The sequence below is a fragment of the Vicugna pacos genome, chromosome 6 (assembly GCF_048564905.1).
Source record: "Vicugna pacos chromosome 6, VicPac4, whole genome shotgun sequence".
NCBI lineage: Eukaryota > Metazoa > Chordata > Mammalia > Artiodactyla > Camelidae > Vicugna > Vicugna pacos.
This window is the reverse complement of record NC_132992.1, coordinates 86,455,620-86,467,859: the sequence shown is the minus strand read 5'-3', so window position 1 is coordinate 86,467,859 and position 12,240 is coordinate 86,455,620. Positions and strand designations below refer to the sequence as shown.

Here is a 12,240-nt window from a genome sequence, read left to right as displayed (position 1 = left end):
GCTGGGCAAACAGCGAGTCATTTACCTTCCGAGTGCGTGTGCGCATGCGCGGGTGGGGGCTGCAAGGATCTGGAAGCCTTTTCTCTTCTGCCCCCGGGTCACATACCTGCCGAAGCTTTCCTCTCGATCTGATCCACGCAGAGCAAACGAGCTGCAGTTCTGTCTGTCTCCTGAAGCCTGATTATGCCATAACTGGCTTTAGTTGTTTTTTCAGACGTTTAGCCCCTTGGGTCCCAGGACGTATTTGCTTTAGAAGCCCCTCCATCTGGCCGTCCGGGGTAACTTTTGGAAGCATTGTACTTCCTGCCTGGCAGGAGTTCCAGGAAGGGTTGTACTGTCTCCTCGGATTTTACCCTGGTCAGCACAGGTCCCGAGCTCTTCACAGGCACTGCCTCATTTAAGCCTCACAACACTCCTCACAGCCCAGCCTTTTACTGTCTTACTGTTTAACGGAGCCCCATTTTACAGATCAGAAAACTGAGGCAAGAAGAGGTGAAGGAGCGTGTTCAGGGTTGCACGACTGGTGAAAGAGTTCACGTTACCCTGCTAGGGTTTGAGCTTGACCTGCTGGGAGCCCCGCAGGACTCAGGTCCTAGCTGAAGGTGGAGAACTCCTGAGCCACACTTCCTGGGAGGCCAGGATCCACTGCCCTAGAAACAATGCTGCCCACCGATGGCCTGAGTGCTACTGAGGTATTCATGGGCCGGAGGCTCAGTTTGGGCCGTTTTATGCAGAAGACAAAGAAAGTTCAGAGAGGTTGGGTTACATTCCCAAGGTCCAGAGCTAGGAATTTGGAGGAATTGGGATTCGAGCCCAGGGTTGTCTGACAGAGGTGTTTGTTCATTCTCTTTCCAATGCATTCTGTTGTCTTCCTTATAAAAATCCGTTTCTGAAATCCTGGTAGTTCTGAGAGCATCCCAGATGGACAAAAAGCTCCGTGATGTCTTTTATGGCACCTCTGAAACCCCCATGAACGCTGTGCCCGCAGCCTCCATGCTCACTGTCCTCTCGGACGTCTAGCCAAGCAGACACTACTCCAGCCCGTGGGAAGCAGACACTACTCCAGCCCGTGGGAAGCAGCCCCTGCCTCCGGGCTGCCAGCTGCCAGCGGCCCCTCAGCGGCAGGACACCAGGGATGGGAAGGCGAGGCTGGCCCCCTGCTGAGTCGAGAACCCAGGCCCAGCCTCACCCATCTGCACCCCTCACTTTGAAGGCTTCAGACTGCCATTCTCATCATAGCAGGTACTGCCCCAAGGGAATACTCTGGAAACTTGTTGGGGCACTTCTGATTTCCACAAGGATTTGCGGGGGAGCACTATTGGCATTTAGTGAGTGAGGGCCAGACATCCTGGAACACGCAGACCTGTTCACCACAAGGAGCTGACCCAGGTCCCACGTGACTCCAGTGTTCCACTGCGAGTCTATACTGGTGAAGACCCCATTCATAAATGATCTCAGCCTAGACTCTCACAGACCCATGGGAGTTTCATTTCATATAAAAACACTGTTTTTTTTCCCCAAGGGTTTAATTTTCTGTGAAGACAAATCAGAGGAAGATTTATATTTTGTTTTTTTGGAACTTTACTGAGCATGATTCACCATTGCAGAAAGCCAGGTCGCTGGTGGTAGCTCTGGCTGTGGTGTTGAATGGTCAGCACAGCTGGTGTACAGCATACACAGTTCTCTAACTGGGCCCACGTCTGACAGCATCGCTGTGTCTTCTAGTGTAGTTATGCCAGAGCATTTACAGACTAAAAGAAACATTGTTTTCTTATAATTTATTTCCCCTCCATGTTATAGTTAAAGCATTATTGTGGGTTTTTTAAAATTTTGTGGGTAGGTTCTATGAGCCACAAACTTCACTTCAGAGTAGTAGGGGGCACATAAAATATTTCTATTATTAAAAAGAGAGTCTAATAGGTCTGAGAATTTTTGTCTTAAAGGGTCTACATCAGCCTTGATTTGGGATATCTGAGGATTCCAGTCTCATGAGCCCATCAACCTCCTGAAGCAGTAAGTTGACCTTGAAACAGGCTCTGTACTGCTGGGGGTGATTTAGCAGTTTGTCTCTCCTATTGGACTGAAGGTTTCTTGGAGGGTGGGGGTGCAGGTCTTCATCGTCTCTGCCCCCCCCGACACGGTGCCCGGCCTGTGCTGGGGACCCGGGAGGCCCCCGTGGGACCCACCCCTTCCTTCACACGCGGTGTCCAGCGTCTGCAGCAGTGGCATCCCATAAGAGGCTGGGCCTCACTGGGGTTCTCCCTGCAGTTGAGAGGAACTGCTGTCATAGTCAGGATTGCAGGAGCAGCTGGGAATTATGGGAAGCCTGTCTCTCCACCTTTTCCAGAAACACCACCATCTCTGAGCAGGTTGTTAATCAGTAACATTCCCACGAGGGATCATCCTTTGGAACAGTAAATATTTGCTGCAGGCTGCAAACCCTAACCTTCTGTCTTTGCCCTGAATGAAGGGCCTTCTCAGGTGCCCGGGAGCCACTCACTGGTAAGAGGCAGTGGATTCACGGGAGGCCATCACGGTGTCTGCACAGGGAGGGATGGAGAGAGAAGACGTTCTTGTCCTCTCGGGGCGGGTTCCAAGGTGGGGGGTGGGCAGCTGGGCAGCATGGAGCCCTCAGCTCTAGAACACACAGGGCAGGGGTGGGTAAGAGGCGTGTTGTGGACACAGGGGGCTTCCTCTGCAGGGAGGAGGCCAGAGGAAGAGGCTTCTAAGGCTTGAGGTTTCATGCCCACAACACTCACGGTGCAGACCACATGCAATGCCTTGGCTTTCTTTGCGGGACCTGCCTTCCTGGGCAAGCAAGTCTCCTCTGTGCCCAGGTCTCGGCGCATGGGTGCTGCTCCAGGTACATTCGGGGCTGAGAAGTGTGGGCGAGCAGTTGATTTCTCACCACCTGGGTTCAGTGTAGGGTGCTGCATCTTTGTGTTGTCCTTAAACAAAATGAATGGCAATTATGATCAAGCCAAGATGAATTTATTTAGGATTAGCAGAGGAATTGCTGTCTGGGACAAACAAAGTCTGGCAGACCATAAGCAAGTCCAAAGAGACAAAGGAGAGGTTGGTTTTATCAGGTTCTGGGAGGAAGCTGGCGAGGGTTGTTTTGAACAGAAGTTCATTGGGGGAGAACGGGAGGTCAGAGTCGTGGCGGTTTCTTATTGAAAGCAAGTCGTGGGCAGTTTGCTGTGTAAATCTTCTTTCTTCTTGCTGATCATGTAAACTGAGATGAGTGGTAATGAGGGAGGGCTCACGGTGTAAGCTAGTAAGGTATGAAGCGTGGGAACTGCCGGGTGACAAAGCATAAGATTGTTTATGGCTCAGAGGTCTTGGACAAATCTCCATCCCCGGCCGCTGGGTTTCCTGGTGTGTAAAATAGGGGTATTGTAGGGACCGGCACAAGGGATTATGACCCTCTGGGCTTTATAATCCTTTATGATTGGCTTGATTCCCGATAAAGTCTCTTTGTGGGGTGCTGATTAATTCTGTGGAGAGGCTTTGAGGAATCGGCCTGGATTTTAATAGAAGCACTAAGGATTCTGCCAATATCAGTTGATGATTTTGCCCATAAAGCATAATGGTAATTGGTCAAATAGGGGCGAACGGTTAGAACCTTTGGCATCAGCCCTGGTGTTGTCAGAGACAGCCGCACATAAAGGATGTGGAAGAGGATTCATTTGATCCATTGAACTGGCTATTTTGGCATCACTGTCAAATTCTGAATTCATTTCTCCCCCTTTGGGAGGAAGAAACTCCTACATGATATTTTTCCAAGAAGCCTCAGCCCAAAAGATGGACTAATTTACAAAGTAGTGTTAAATACTGTGACATAACGACGTCATGAACCTGGCTGTGTTTGGAACATTCCAGGAGGTACTTACCCGGCATGTGCAATGCTGGAGGGACCTACCGAATGCAGACCTGTCATTTAGAATCGGACAGGATTTCCTAAAAACTGACAAAAAACAGTAGGCGTATTTCCCTGAGTAAGATGGTGCCACTCAAGCTGTGAGAGGAGTGAGGCCCTGAATTGCACAGCATCATTTAGCAAAAGCAAAGAGCAGTGCAGAGTCCTACACGTTGTTCTGCAGCAGGAACAGGCGAGGACACCCCCCTGCATCTGGGAGAAGAGGCCTGGGAACGTCACCCTGTCACCACATTTTGCTACTGGTGACCTGGCTAAGAATGAGGGTCTCTGCTGACGGGAGCTCCTGTAGCCTCCCCTGCCCCATGCCCACTGGGCGGAGTGGTCCTGCCCCACCGTGGCCCTCCTGGTGCATCTCAGTGACCCGTCCAGACAGCCTCGGGGATGCAGGCTTGGTGGTGTCAGCTGAACAGCAGGAGCTGAGTGTGGAGACAGCCCAGCAGGGTTTATTCAGATGGAAAGTGTGCAGGTGCCTGGGAGCCAGGCTCTCTGCCAGAGGATGTGAGGGAGGCCGGAGAGGGGGCAGTGGTGGGGATCGTGGGGTTTGGAGACCCACTGCCTGTGCTGGAAGTGGCTCTACTAGAATACGCACCCCTGGGGCGGGGAGAGGGAGGGTGCACTTCGCATGGCGCTGTAAGGATTAGATGAGGTTGTCCACGTAGAGCTTAGCCCAGGCTCGTGTGGTACGAACTGGCTCGTCATCTGTTTCTGTCCAGGGGAGCTCCAGGTAGGGGGAAGGAAGGACGTCCAGAAAGGAGCTATGTATCTGGGCCCAGGGCTGGGGCAGTGCTCTGGGAGAGGTGCAGGGCGATCCTGATCACAGAATGTGGCAAACTCAGCACTTTTTTCCTTTTCTTACCCACCCAGACCCTCCCTCTAAATCCAGCCAAACGCGTCCCCAGGTCCAGGTCCCCGCAGGCCAGTTTGGATTGGCTACTGTATCACCCAATGATCCAGCCCAATGAATGAAACAGACCAATAAGAGGTCTTCACAGGAAGGCCTCCTGACTCCGGCCCCGCTCCAACACCCAGGGAGGGCCAGGACCCAGGCCACGTCCCCTCCAATCCCCCTCCTCCTGGCTGCCTGCTGCCCCTCTGGGAGGAAGTGGGACATGTGGGGAAAGCTGGGGCGGGGGGGGACCAGGAGCTGCCTGGCCCTGGATGGAAACTAGAGGGTGGTTTGCTCTGTTATATAATGCCTTCCACCTCAGGTGAACAAATGGGACCCCAACTTGCTCCGGGTCTCCCCGAGGCAGGGCTCAGCTGCATGAGCCCCGAGATAAGCCCAGATCCAACCCCCAGGGAGGAAGCAGGGTCACTGGAGGACTTGTACCAGGACACAGAAAGGAGGCTTGTATCAGGCGTTAAAAACAATCTCTGCCCTCTTCTCTCCCAAGGGAGCCTCGCTGCTGAAGGGAAGTGCTCCCGTGGCCTCCACTGTTGCCCAGATGAAGGCGGTACTGAGCCTCCTGCTGCCCTGCCTCCTGGCCCAGGTGTGGCTGGTGCCCAGCTCCACCCCTGGTCCCCGCCTACTGGAGGCCCAGACAGGGCAGGAGACCCTGCCGACCCCCAGGGCCCAGAGGGAGAGCAGCGAGGGAGCGTGGGCTCCAGGGGAGGAGGAGGAGCACTCCCAGCTGACGGCTGGGGGTCAGAAGCTCTCCAAGGAGACCTCCAACCTGGGGTTCAGCCTGCTGCGCAAGATCGCCACCAGGCACGATGGCAACGTGGTCTTCTCCCCGCTCGGCCTGTCCCAGGCCATGGTGGCCTTGACCCTGGGGGCTGGGGACCAGAGCAGAGCCCAGCTGGAGAGCGGGCTCAGCCTGGGGGCCCCAAACCAGACCCAGGCCGCACACCTGCCCGCCCTCTTTAAGAAGCTTCGAGAGAGCCTCTCCCGCAACCCGGAGCTGGGCCTGGCCCAGGGGAGTTTTGCCTTCATCCATGAGGACTTTGACATCAAAGAGACCTTCCTCAATATCTCCAAGAGGTATTTCGATATAGAGTGTGTGACTCTGAATTTTCGCAATGTCTCCCAGGCCAAAGGGCTCCTGAATCATTACATTAACAAAGAGACTCGGGGGAAAATTCCCAAACTCTTTGATGACATTAATCCCGACACCAAATTAATTCTTGTGGATTACATCTTGCTCAAAGGTACTTTGATAACGTCCTGCTCTCCCAGACAGGTCTCTCCGTCTGCCTACCTTTCCTGTTGGGTCTGTGTCCGGCTGATGCCAAATGATTTCCTAGGAACATGTTCTCAAGTTTCACAAGCAGATTGAGACATGCACGGACTGTGTAGAATGTAGCAAGAGGCTCAGTGACAGATGACGTTCGGATTTGATGCCCCTGCCCTAGGGCCCCACATGCCTGCAGGGTTCACGGTTTCCCAAGCACCTCCACACAGCTCTCCTCTGACATCCTGACACAGGGAACCTTCTGGGTCACTAAAAAAGAAAGGCATATCATTGGAGAGATTTAAGATCTTTGCTCTTTCACTCTCTACTTTTGTGACCTGGGGCAAATGACAAACTCCCTTGTCCTTGATTCTCCATACGGGAAACTAAGGACAGTCCCATACTGTTAGATGGGAATGAGGCTCAGATAGGATAACTGGTTCAAGGTCACGTGACAAACGGCAGACTCCAGACTCAGAGGGGCTGGACACGCTCCTCCTGGGTCCTTTCGTTCCTGCCTTTCCCAAGGAGCACTGGACTTGGCGGCCACCACTGTAACAGGAAGGTGACACCAAGGGACTTGCAGAGTCCGAGAGGAGTCCGTGCTTCCAGTTGACTGGGCCAGACAGACGTCCTGTAGAGGCATGTGCCGCAGGCTGGTGGCCACCTCTGCACGGTGTGGCTACTTGTCAGCAGGGCCCCCTCCCCTCAGGGCCACTTTACGCAGAGGATGGGTGGGACTGTCATCGTTTCTGCCACGGTGGACTCTGCACGTGGTGCGCACTAGACAGAGTGGCGGTCGGAGGGCCCCACACGGGGACAGGGCCAGAGAAAGACCCGAAGTCTTCTCTAGGCGGGAGCGAACCAACAACAAGGGAGCTAGTGTAGCAGGAAGTGGGTCCTCACCACATCAACTCGAATGAGTGACTTCGGCTCCGAGGTTTGTTCAGTGAAGGAATGGAGGTCATTAGGGGCATCTTGCTTTTGTGTGTGACTCCCACAGGGCCGGCGGGCAGAGCCGGGTTCTGACAGCTGGGAAAGCAGCCTGGGAGTGGCTGATCTTCTGGGAATCTCTTTTGGTTGCCTGAGCTGTGGTCAAAACAAACCCGATAAGGATGCCTTTCCCAGCCGGGCAGAGAACCCTGGCCCTTTCTTCCTTTAACAAGGATGACGCTTTCAGGGAGGGTGGTTTCTGCCATGAATTCTGTTCTTACCTGTTCAGGGAAATGGCTGACCCCTTTTGACCCTGCTCTCACCGAGATGGAAACTTTCTACCTGGACAAGTACAAGGTCATCAAGGTGCCCATGATGTACAGGGCTGGCAAGTTTGCCTCCACTTTTGATAAGGATTTTCGCTGCCACATCCTCAAACTGCCCTACCGAGGAAATGCCACCATGCTGGTGGTCCTCATGGAGAGGATGGGTGACCACCTCGCCCTTGAAGACTACCTGACCACGGACCTGGTGGACATGTGGCTCAGAAACATGAAAACCAGGTACCACCCTCCCCTCCCTCTGTACCTGCCTGCTCCCCCCCCACCAGTGAGTGCTCACTACTTCATTCTGTGCCCGTCCCAGCCAGAGAGCTGCGGGCTCCCCGACAGCAGGGGCTGCGTCTGGCCTGTTTTCCGCTCTACCAGCATCTGCCACAGCGCCTGGCGTGCTCTCCCAGCCCTTGCCAGTGTTCTCCTAGGTGCCAGGCACTGTGATGCATGCGCGATGCCAACCCTAAGGCCTCGCCAAGAAGGTGGCCGTAAGCAAACACCTGAAGATGAAGGAGGGCTGTGTGGACATCCCGGGCAGGGGAGAGTTCCAGGCAGAAACATGGCAGTTCTGGAAGGGGCACGTGCTTGGTAGGTTCGAGGAACAGTGAGGCAGCCAGTGAAGCTGTGGTGGTTGGAGTTGAGGTCACAGAGGAACCAGGGGCCCGGTCATCCAGGATTGTATGGTACTGGCGCTGAAAAATACTTGGGCTTGGTGGGAGGGTATAGCTCAGTGGTAGCGTGTATGCTGAGCATGCAGGAGGCTCTGGGTTCAATCCCTGGCACCTCCATTAAAATAAATAAGCAAATAAGTAAATATCCTAATTACCTCCCCCACTAAAATTTAAAACATACATGAAATAAATTAAAATAAAAGACTTAGGCTGTTCCCGAGGGAGATGGGAAGCCAAGCAGAGGGGTAACATAGTCTGTGCTGAGACGACACGAGGGGATGAGGAGGGGCAAGGGGACCAGTCAGGATGCTGCTGCTCGGCTGGTGGTGGCAGGGAGGAACAGCAGTGGGACCCTGATCTGTTAGGAAGCTGGAGGTGACAGGATTGGCTCATGGACTGGATGTGGGTGACAGAGAGAGAAAGAGGAGAGTCAAAGTTGAAGGCAGTTTTTGGCCTCAGCAACTGGAAAGAAGGCCCTGCTGTTTCTTGAAATGGGGGAGACCGTGGGGGGAACGGGCCTGGGGGTCAGTTTGAAAGTCTGGATCAGAAATACCTATTAGACAACTGGGTGGAGACGTCAGGAAGGCAGCTGGGTCTGGCGTGCAGGGTGAGGTGCAGGCTGAGGAGACAGCAGCACATAAGTGGAACCATGAAATGGGACGAGATGACCTGGGGAGGGGCCATGCACAGACAGCAGGGCTGGAAGCGCAGAGCAGGTGCTCAAATGTTTGTTGAATAAATTAATCCACCTATTGGGGTACAAGGAAGTCAGTGGCAGGAAGGGTTCCATGGCGATGCCTCCTGAATCCTGTCACTCCAGGATTTGGCACAGAGACGAGTCCAGCTGAAGGTCCCCAGTGTTCATTTTATCTTCATTCTTCTTTTTCTTCAAATCCTTAGTGCCTAGCAAAGGACTCAAACATAAGCCCTCAACAAATGTTTGGGTGAATAAATTTATAAGTCGACGTTCAAGACATTCCATGTCCTCAGCTATATTCCAGTCCCACAGCCCAGCCCAACTCTGCAAGAGAAAGGAGGAGAGAAAAGGGAGCCAAAGGAAATTAATATTCATTAAGCCCCTGCTCTATGCCAGACGCTGCTCTGGGAACTTACCGTGTATTCCTCCACTTAAATCTCTGAAGGACCCGGTGAGACTGACATTGGCATTTTGGCTACACCTCACGTATAAAGACACCTGGGACTTCTTTAAGACTAGGACTAATCAGTAGTTCTCATCCTTTTTACTTTTAAGCCACAGAACTCATCTTTCTAAACGAAGATGAGAACTCCAATGTATAATATCAGAGTGAATATTAGAATTTCTCTGGCTATAGATAGGTAGGGGGTTGAAAATTTCCTTCGCTCCCCTCCCCCTGTCCATCCCCAGACTTCCACAGTTCTCCCGGAGTCCTGGGGGTCTGAAGAAACTGGGGGTTGAAAACAGCCATCGTCCAAGAGTCTGAAGGATTGATGGCAGCGGCTGATTGGCTGGTTTGGGTTGTTTTTAAGACACAGGGAAATGGACACAAAGTATGGCATAAAGAGAATGTGAGTCAGCCGCTGGGATATAAAACTGGTTCACTGAAGCTGCAGGGACACACGTGTGATCAGTCAGAGCTGTCTTCTCTGAGCTAGACCGTCACAAAAGAATGGAACGAGCTATAGGCAGGCGAGGGAGACCTGTCAGTGGGCATCATCTTGGAGGGAGTAAAAAGAAAGTGTGACCGTCTTAGTGTTCCAAATCTCTGGCTTTTTGTCTACATTTCACTGTTATGTGTACTTGTACCACAGAAGAATGGAAGTTTTCCTTCCCAAGTTCAAGTTAGATCAGAAGTATGAGATGCATGAACTGCTGAAGCAGATGGGAATCAGCAGAGTCTTCTCACCCTGGGCTGATCTGAGCGGACTCTCGGTTACTGCGAGAAATCTTAAAGTATCCAAGGTAAGTGGGGATCTCTCATTAGGGCCCCAAACCAACAAATGTTTTTACAAACCATTTAACGTTGATAAAAAGGCCAGGTTGTAGCAGAAAGTCAGATTTAAATTCCAAAAGACTTAAAATAGCACCCAAATTGGATGTCTTAAGAATTTTGCACCACTTTATTAAAACATCTGTTTAATTCATTAAATTTCTCTTATGTAAAGCTCTCTCTTCTCTCCCAATGCTCAAGAGAAAATTTACCCCTAAATGGAATTAGTTCACAAATTTAAAAATTCCACGAAATTGCACCACTTTCAAGACGAAAGAAACCCCCAAAGGGCATCGGGCTAACTTCCCACCCCTTGCAGAAATCTGCTCTATGATGTCCCTACAAAGTCGCCCTCCGTTTTCTTTTTTTTTTTTTTAACGTTTCCAGTGACAGGGAAATCACCACTTATTTGAAAAGTAGCTCAATCCACAAATGGCTAAAATCGTTTGAGTTTTTTCATATACATACATATTTTTGACTTATAACTCCTCCGACTCATCCTCTTTGTCCCTAGTTCTGCCTCTAAAACTGTAAACACATGAATTTCGGCTGCAAACACATAAAAATTGAAGAAGTGTGTTGTGGGGTTACAGGTTACACTGTAAATTATTAAATGTGCTCCCTCCGTTTACTCTGGGAAGTAAGTTTTCACTCCAGGAACTCAGAGAATGTCCAAGTGTTATTACACTGTTTTCATTACCTCCTCTTATAATAATTACACAGGCCCATCACTCACCTCACATGAGGTTCCTGGACAAAAGGGCCTCCTGGAGATGACAGGCAGGGTAAATACAGGCAACCAGAGTGCAGGAAGACTTCAGGGACCCTGGGGCTTGTCCCCGGGACCACCTCAGAGCAGCACCAGGTGCTGGGAAGCTGCTTACAGAGGACTAACCACACACCCTTGCCCCGACCTTGCCTGCCAGAAGGAAGGTCAAAGTTCTCAGGAGTTCCAGGCAGCTTGAAAATCTTCTAGGAGGAACACCAGCTCAGCTCAAGAATCAGCAGCACAAAGCACATGCTCAATAAATATTTGTTGATTTGATGCATTTGTGCACAGATTGGCCAGCCAGAGTCTCTGGGCCCCTGCCCAGACTGTATTTCCCATGTGGATTCTTCGTGTCTCCTGGTATTTTGGGGGTTTCTACGGCAGTTGCCAGATGCAACCTCAGACCGTTCCTCTGAGCACAGATGACCCTGGTATCACTAAATCCCAAGGGCACGGCCCTGTGGGTAGGACTGTTAACAAAAAATGTCCAGGCGCCCAATTAATTCCCTCGCCTCCACTGGCACACACAGGGTCTTCCACGTTATTGCCTTTTCTAGGTTTTACAAAGAGCGACGATTGAGGTGGACGAAGAAGGGACGGAGGCAGTGGCGGGGACCCTGGCAGAAATCACTGCCTATTCCATGCCTCCCATCATCAAGGTGGACCGGCCATTTCACTTCATGATCTACGAAGAAACCTCCAGAATGCTGTTATTTCTGGGCAGGGTGGTGAACCCAACTCTGCTGTGACTTATGATGTGAGTGAAGACTCAGAGCTATAGCCACTGCAGAACCTGAGGTGTGTGAAGCTACATGGGACTTCGGCACTGGGGGCCCCCCTTGTCCCCCAATGCTAGTGTGAGCCGTTCTTAGATAAATCTGAGCATTACACTCAAAATTATTTTACGGAGATGTGTGTACAGTCTGTCTGGTATTTTAAGCCTGTTTCTAAGAGCCTTTGTTACTGACTAAAGACTGTCCTGCTAGAGTATCTTTACTTTTCTCTGTTACTCATGTGTCTGGACTTCAAGATACATTGGATGAGAGCTCTATTTCAAGACGAAGCCTTTGGGAGGAAGACAAGTACACATTCTCCATGAGCCATGTGCTTCACTCTCTGCTTCCCCCAGTGCAAAATTAGTGCTTTATTTTCACCTATTATAGAATCATTCCTTGCTAAAATTAGAGGAGAATAGCGGTGGCCAGTCCTGATCACAGTATCTGCCATGAGGTGGCCTCGTTTACTCCACGGAGCCATTACCTGAGTCACAGATCATCCAGTTCACTATCTTCGTTTTACAAAGGAAGGAAATCAAAACCAGAGACAGAGCCACAGTATAGCCTTCGTGGGCTCCTTCCTCTGTTAAAACATATGTGCGCGTCTGTGTGTATGTATAATGAAAATTATATTTTGACTGTATTGGTATATAAAGATGAACATGCTCTGGATTATGT

General features: G+C 51.3%; 1 protein-coding gene across 1 annotated transcript; it reads left to right on the top strand.

The window, feature by feature from the left end:
- The first annotated feature begins 5,385 nt into the window (after positions 1 to 5,385).
- Positions 5,386 to 11,535, top strand: SERPINA10 (serpin family A member 10). Its single transcript, XM_006208229.4, has 4 exons — positions 5,386 to 6,088; positions 7,334 to 7,607; positions 9,839 to 9,989; positions 11,344 to 11,535. Exons 1-4 carry the CDS (start codon positions 5,386 to 5,388, stop codon positions 11,533 to 11,535), a joined length of 1,320 nt encoding a protein of 439 aa, XP_006208291.2.
- Positions 11,536 to 12,240: the final 705 nt, after the last annotated feature.

What these genes read in the sequence shown, in the direction of transcription:
- SERPINA10 (XM_006208229.4), top strand. Translation starts at nt 5,386, where the DNA reads ATGAAGGCGGTACTGAGCCTCCTGCTGCCCTGCCTCCTGGCCCAGGTG. An exon ending in GGATTACATCTTGCTCAAAG is followed by an intron (nt 6,089 to 7,333) that starts GTACTTTGATAA and finishes TTACCTGTTCAG; the next exon opens with GGAAATGGCTGACCCCTTTT. An exon ending in GAAATCTTAAAGTATCCAAG is followed by an intron (nt 9,990 to 11,343) that starts GTAAGTGGGGAT and finishes TGCCTTTTCTAG; the next exon opens with GTTTTACAAAGAGCGACGAT.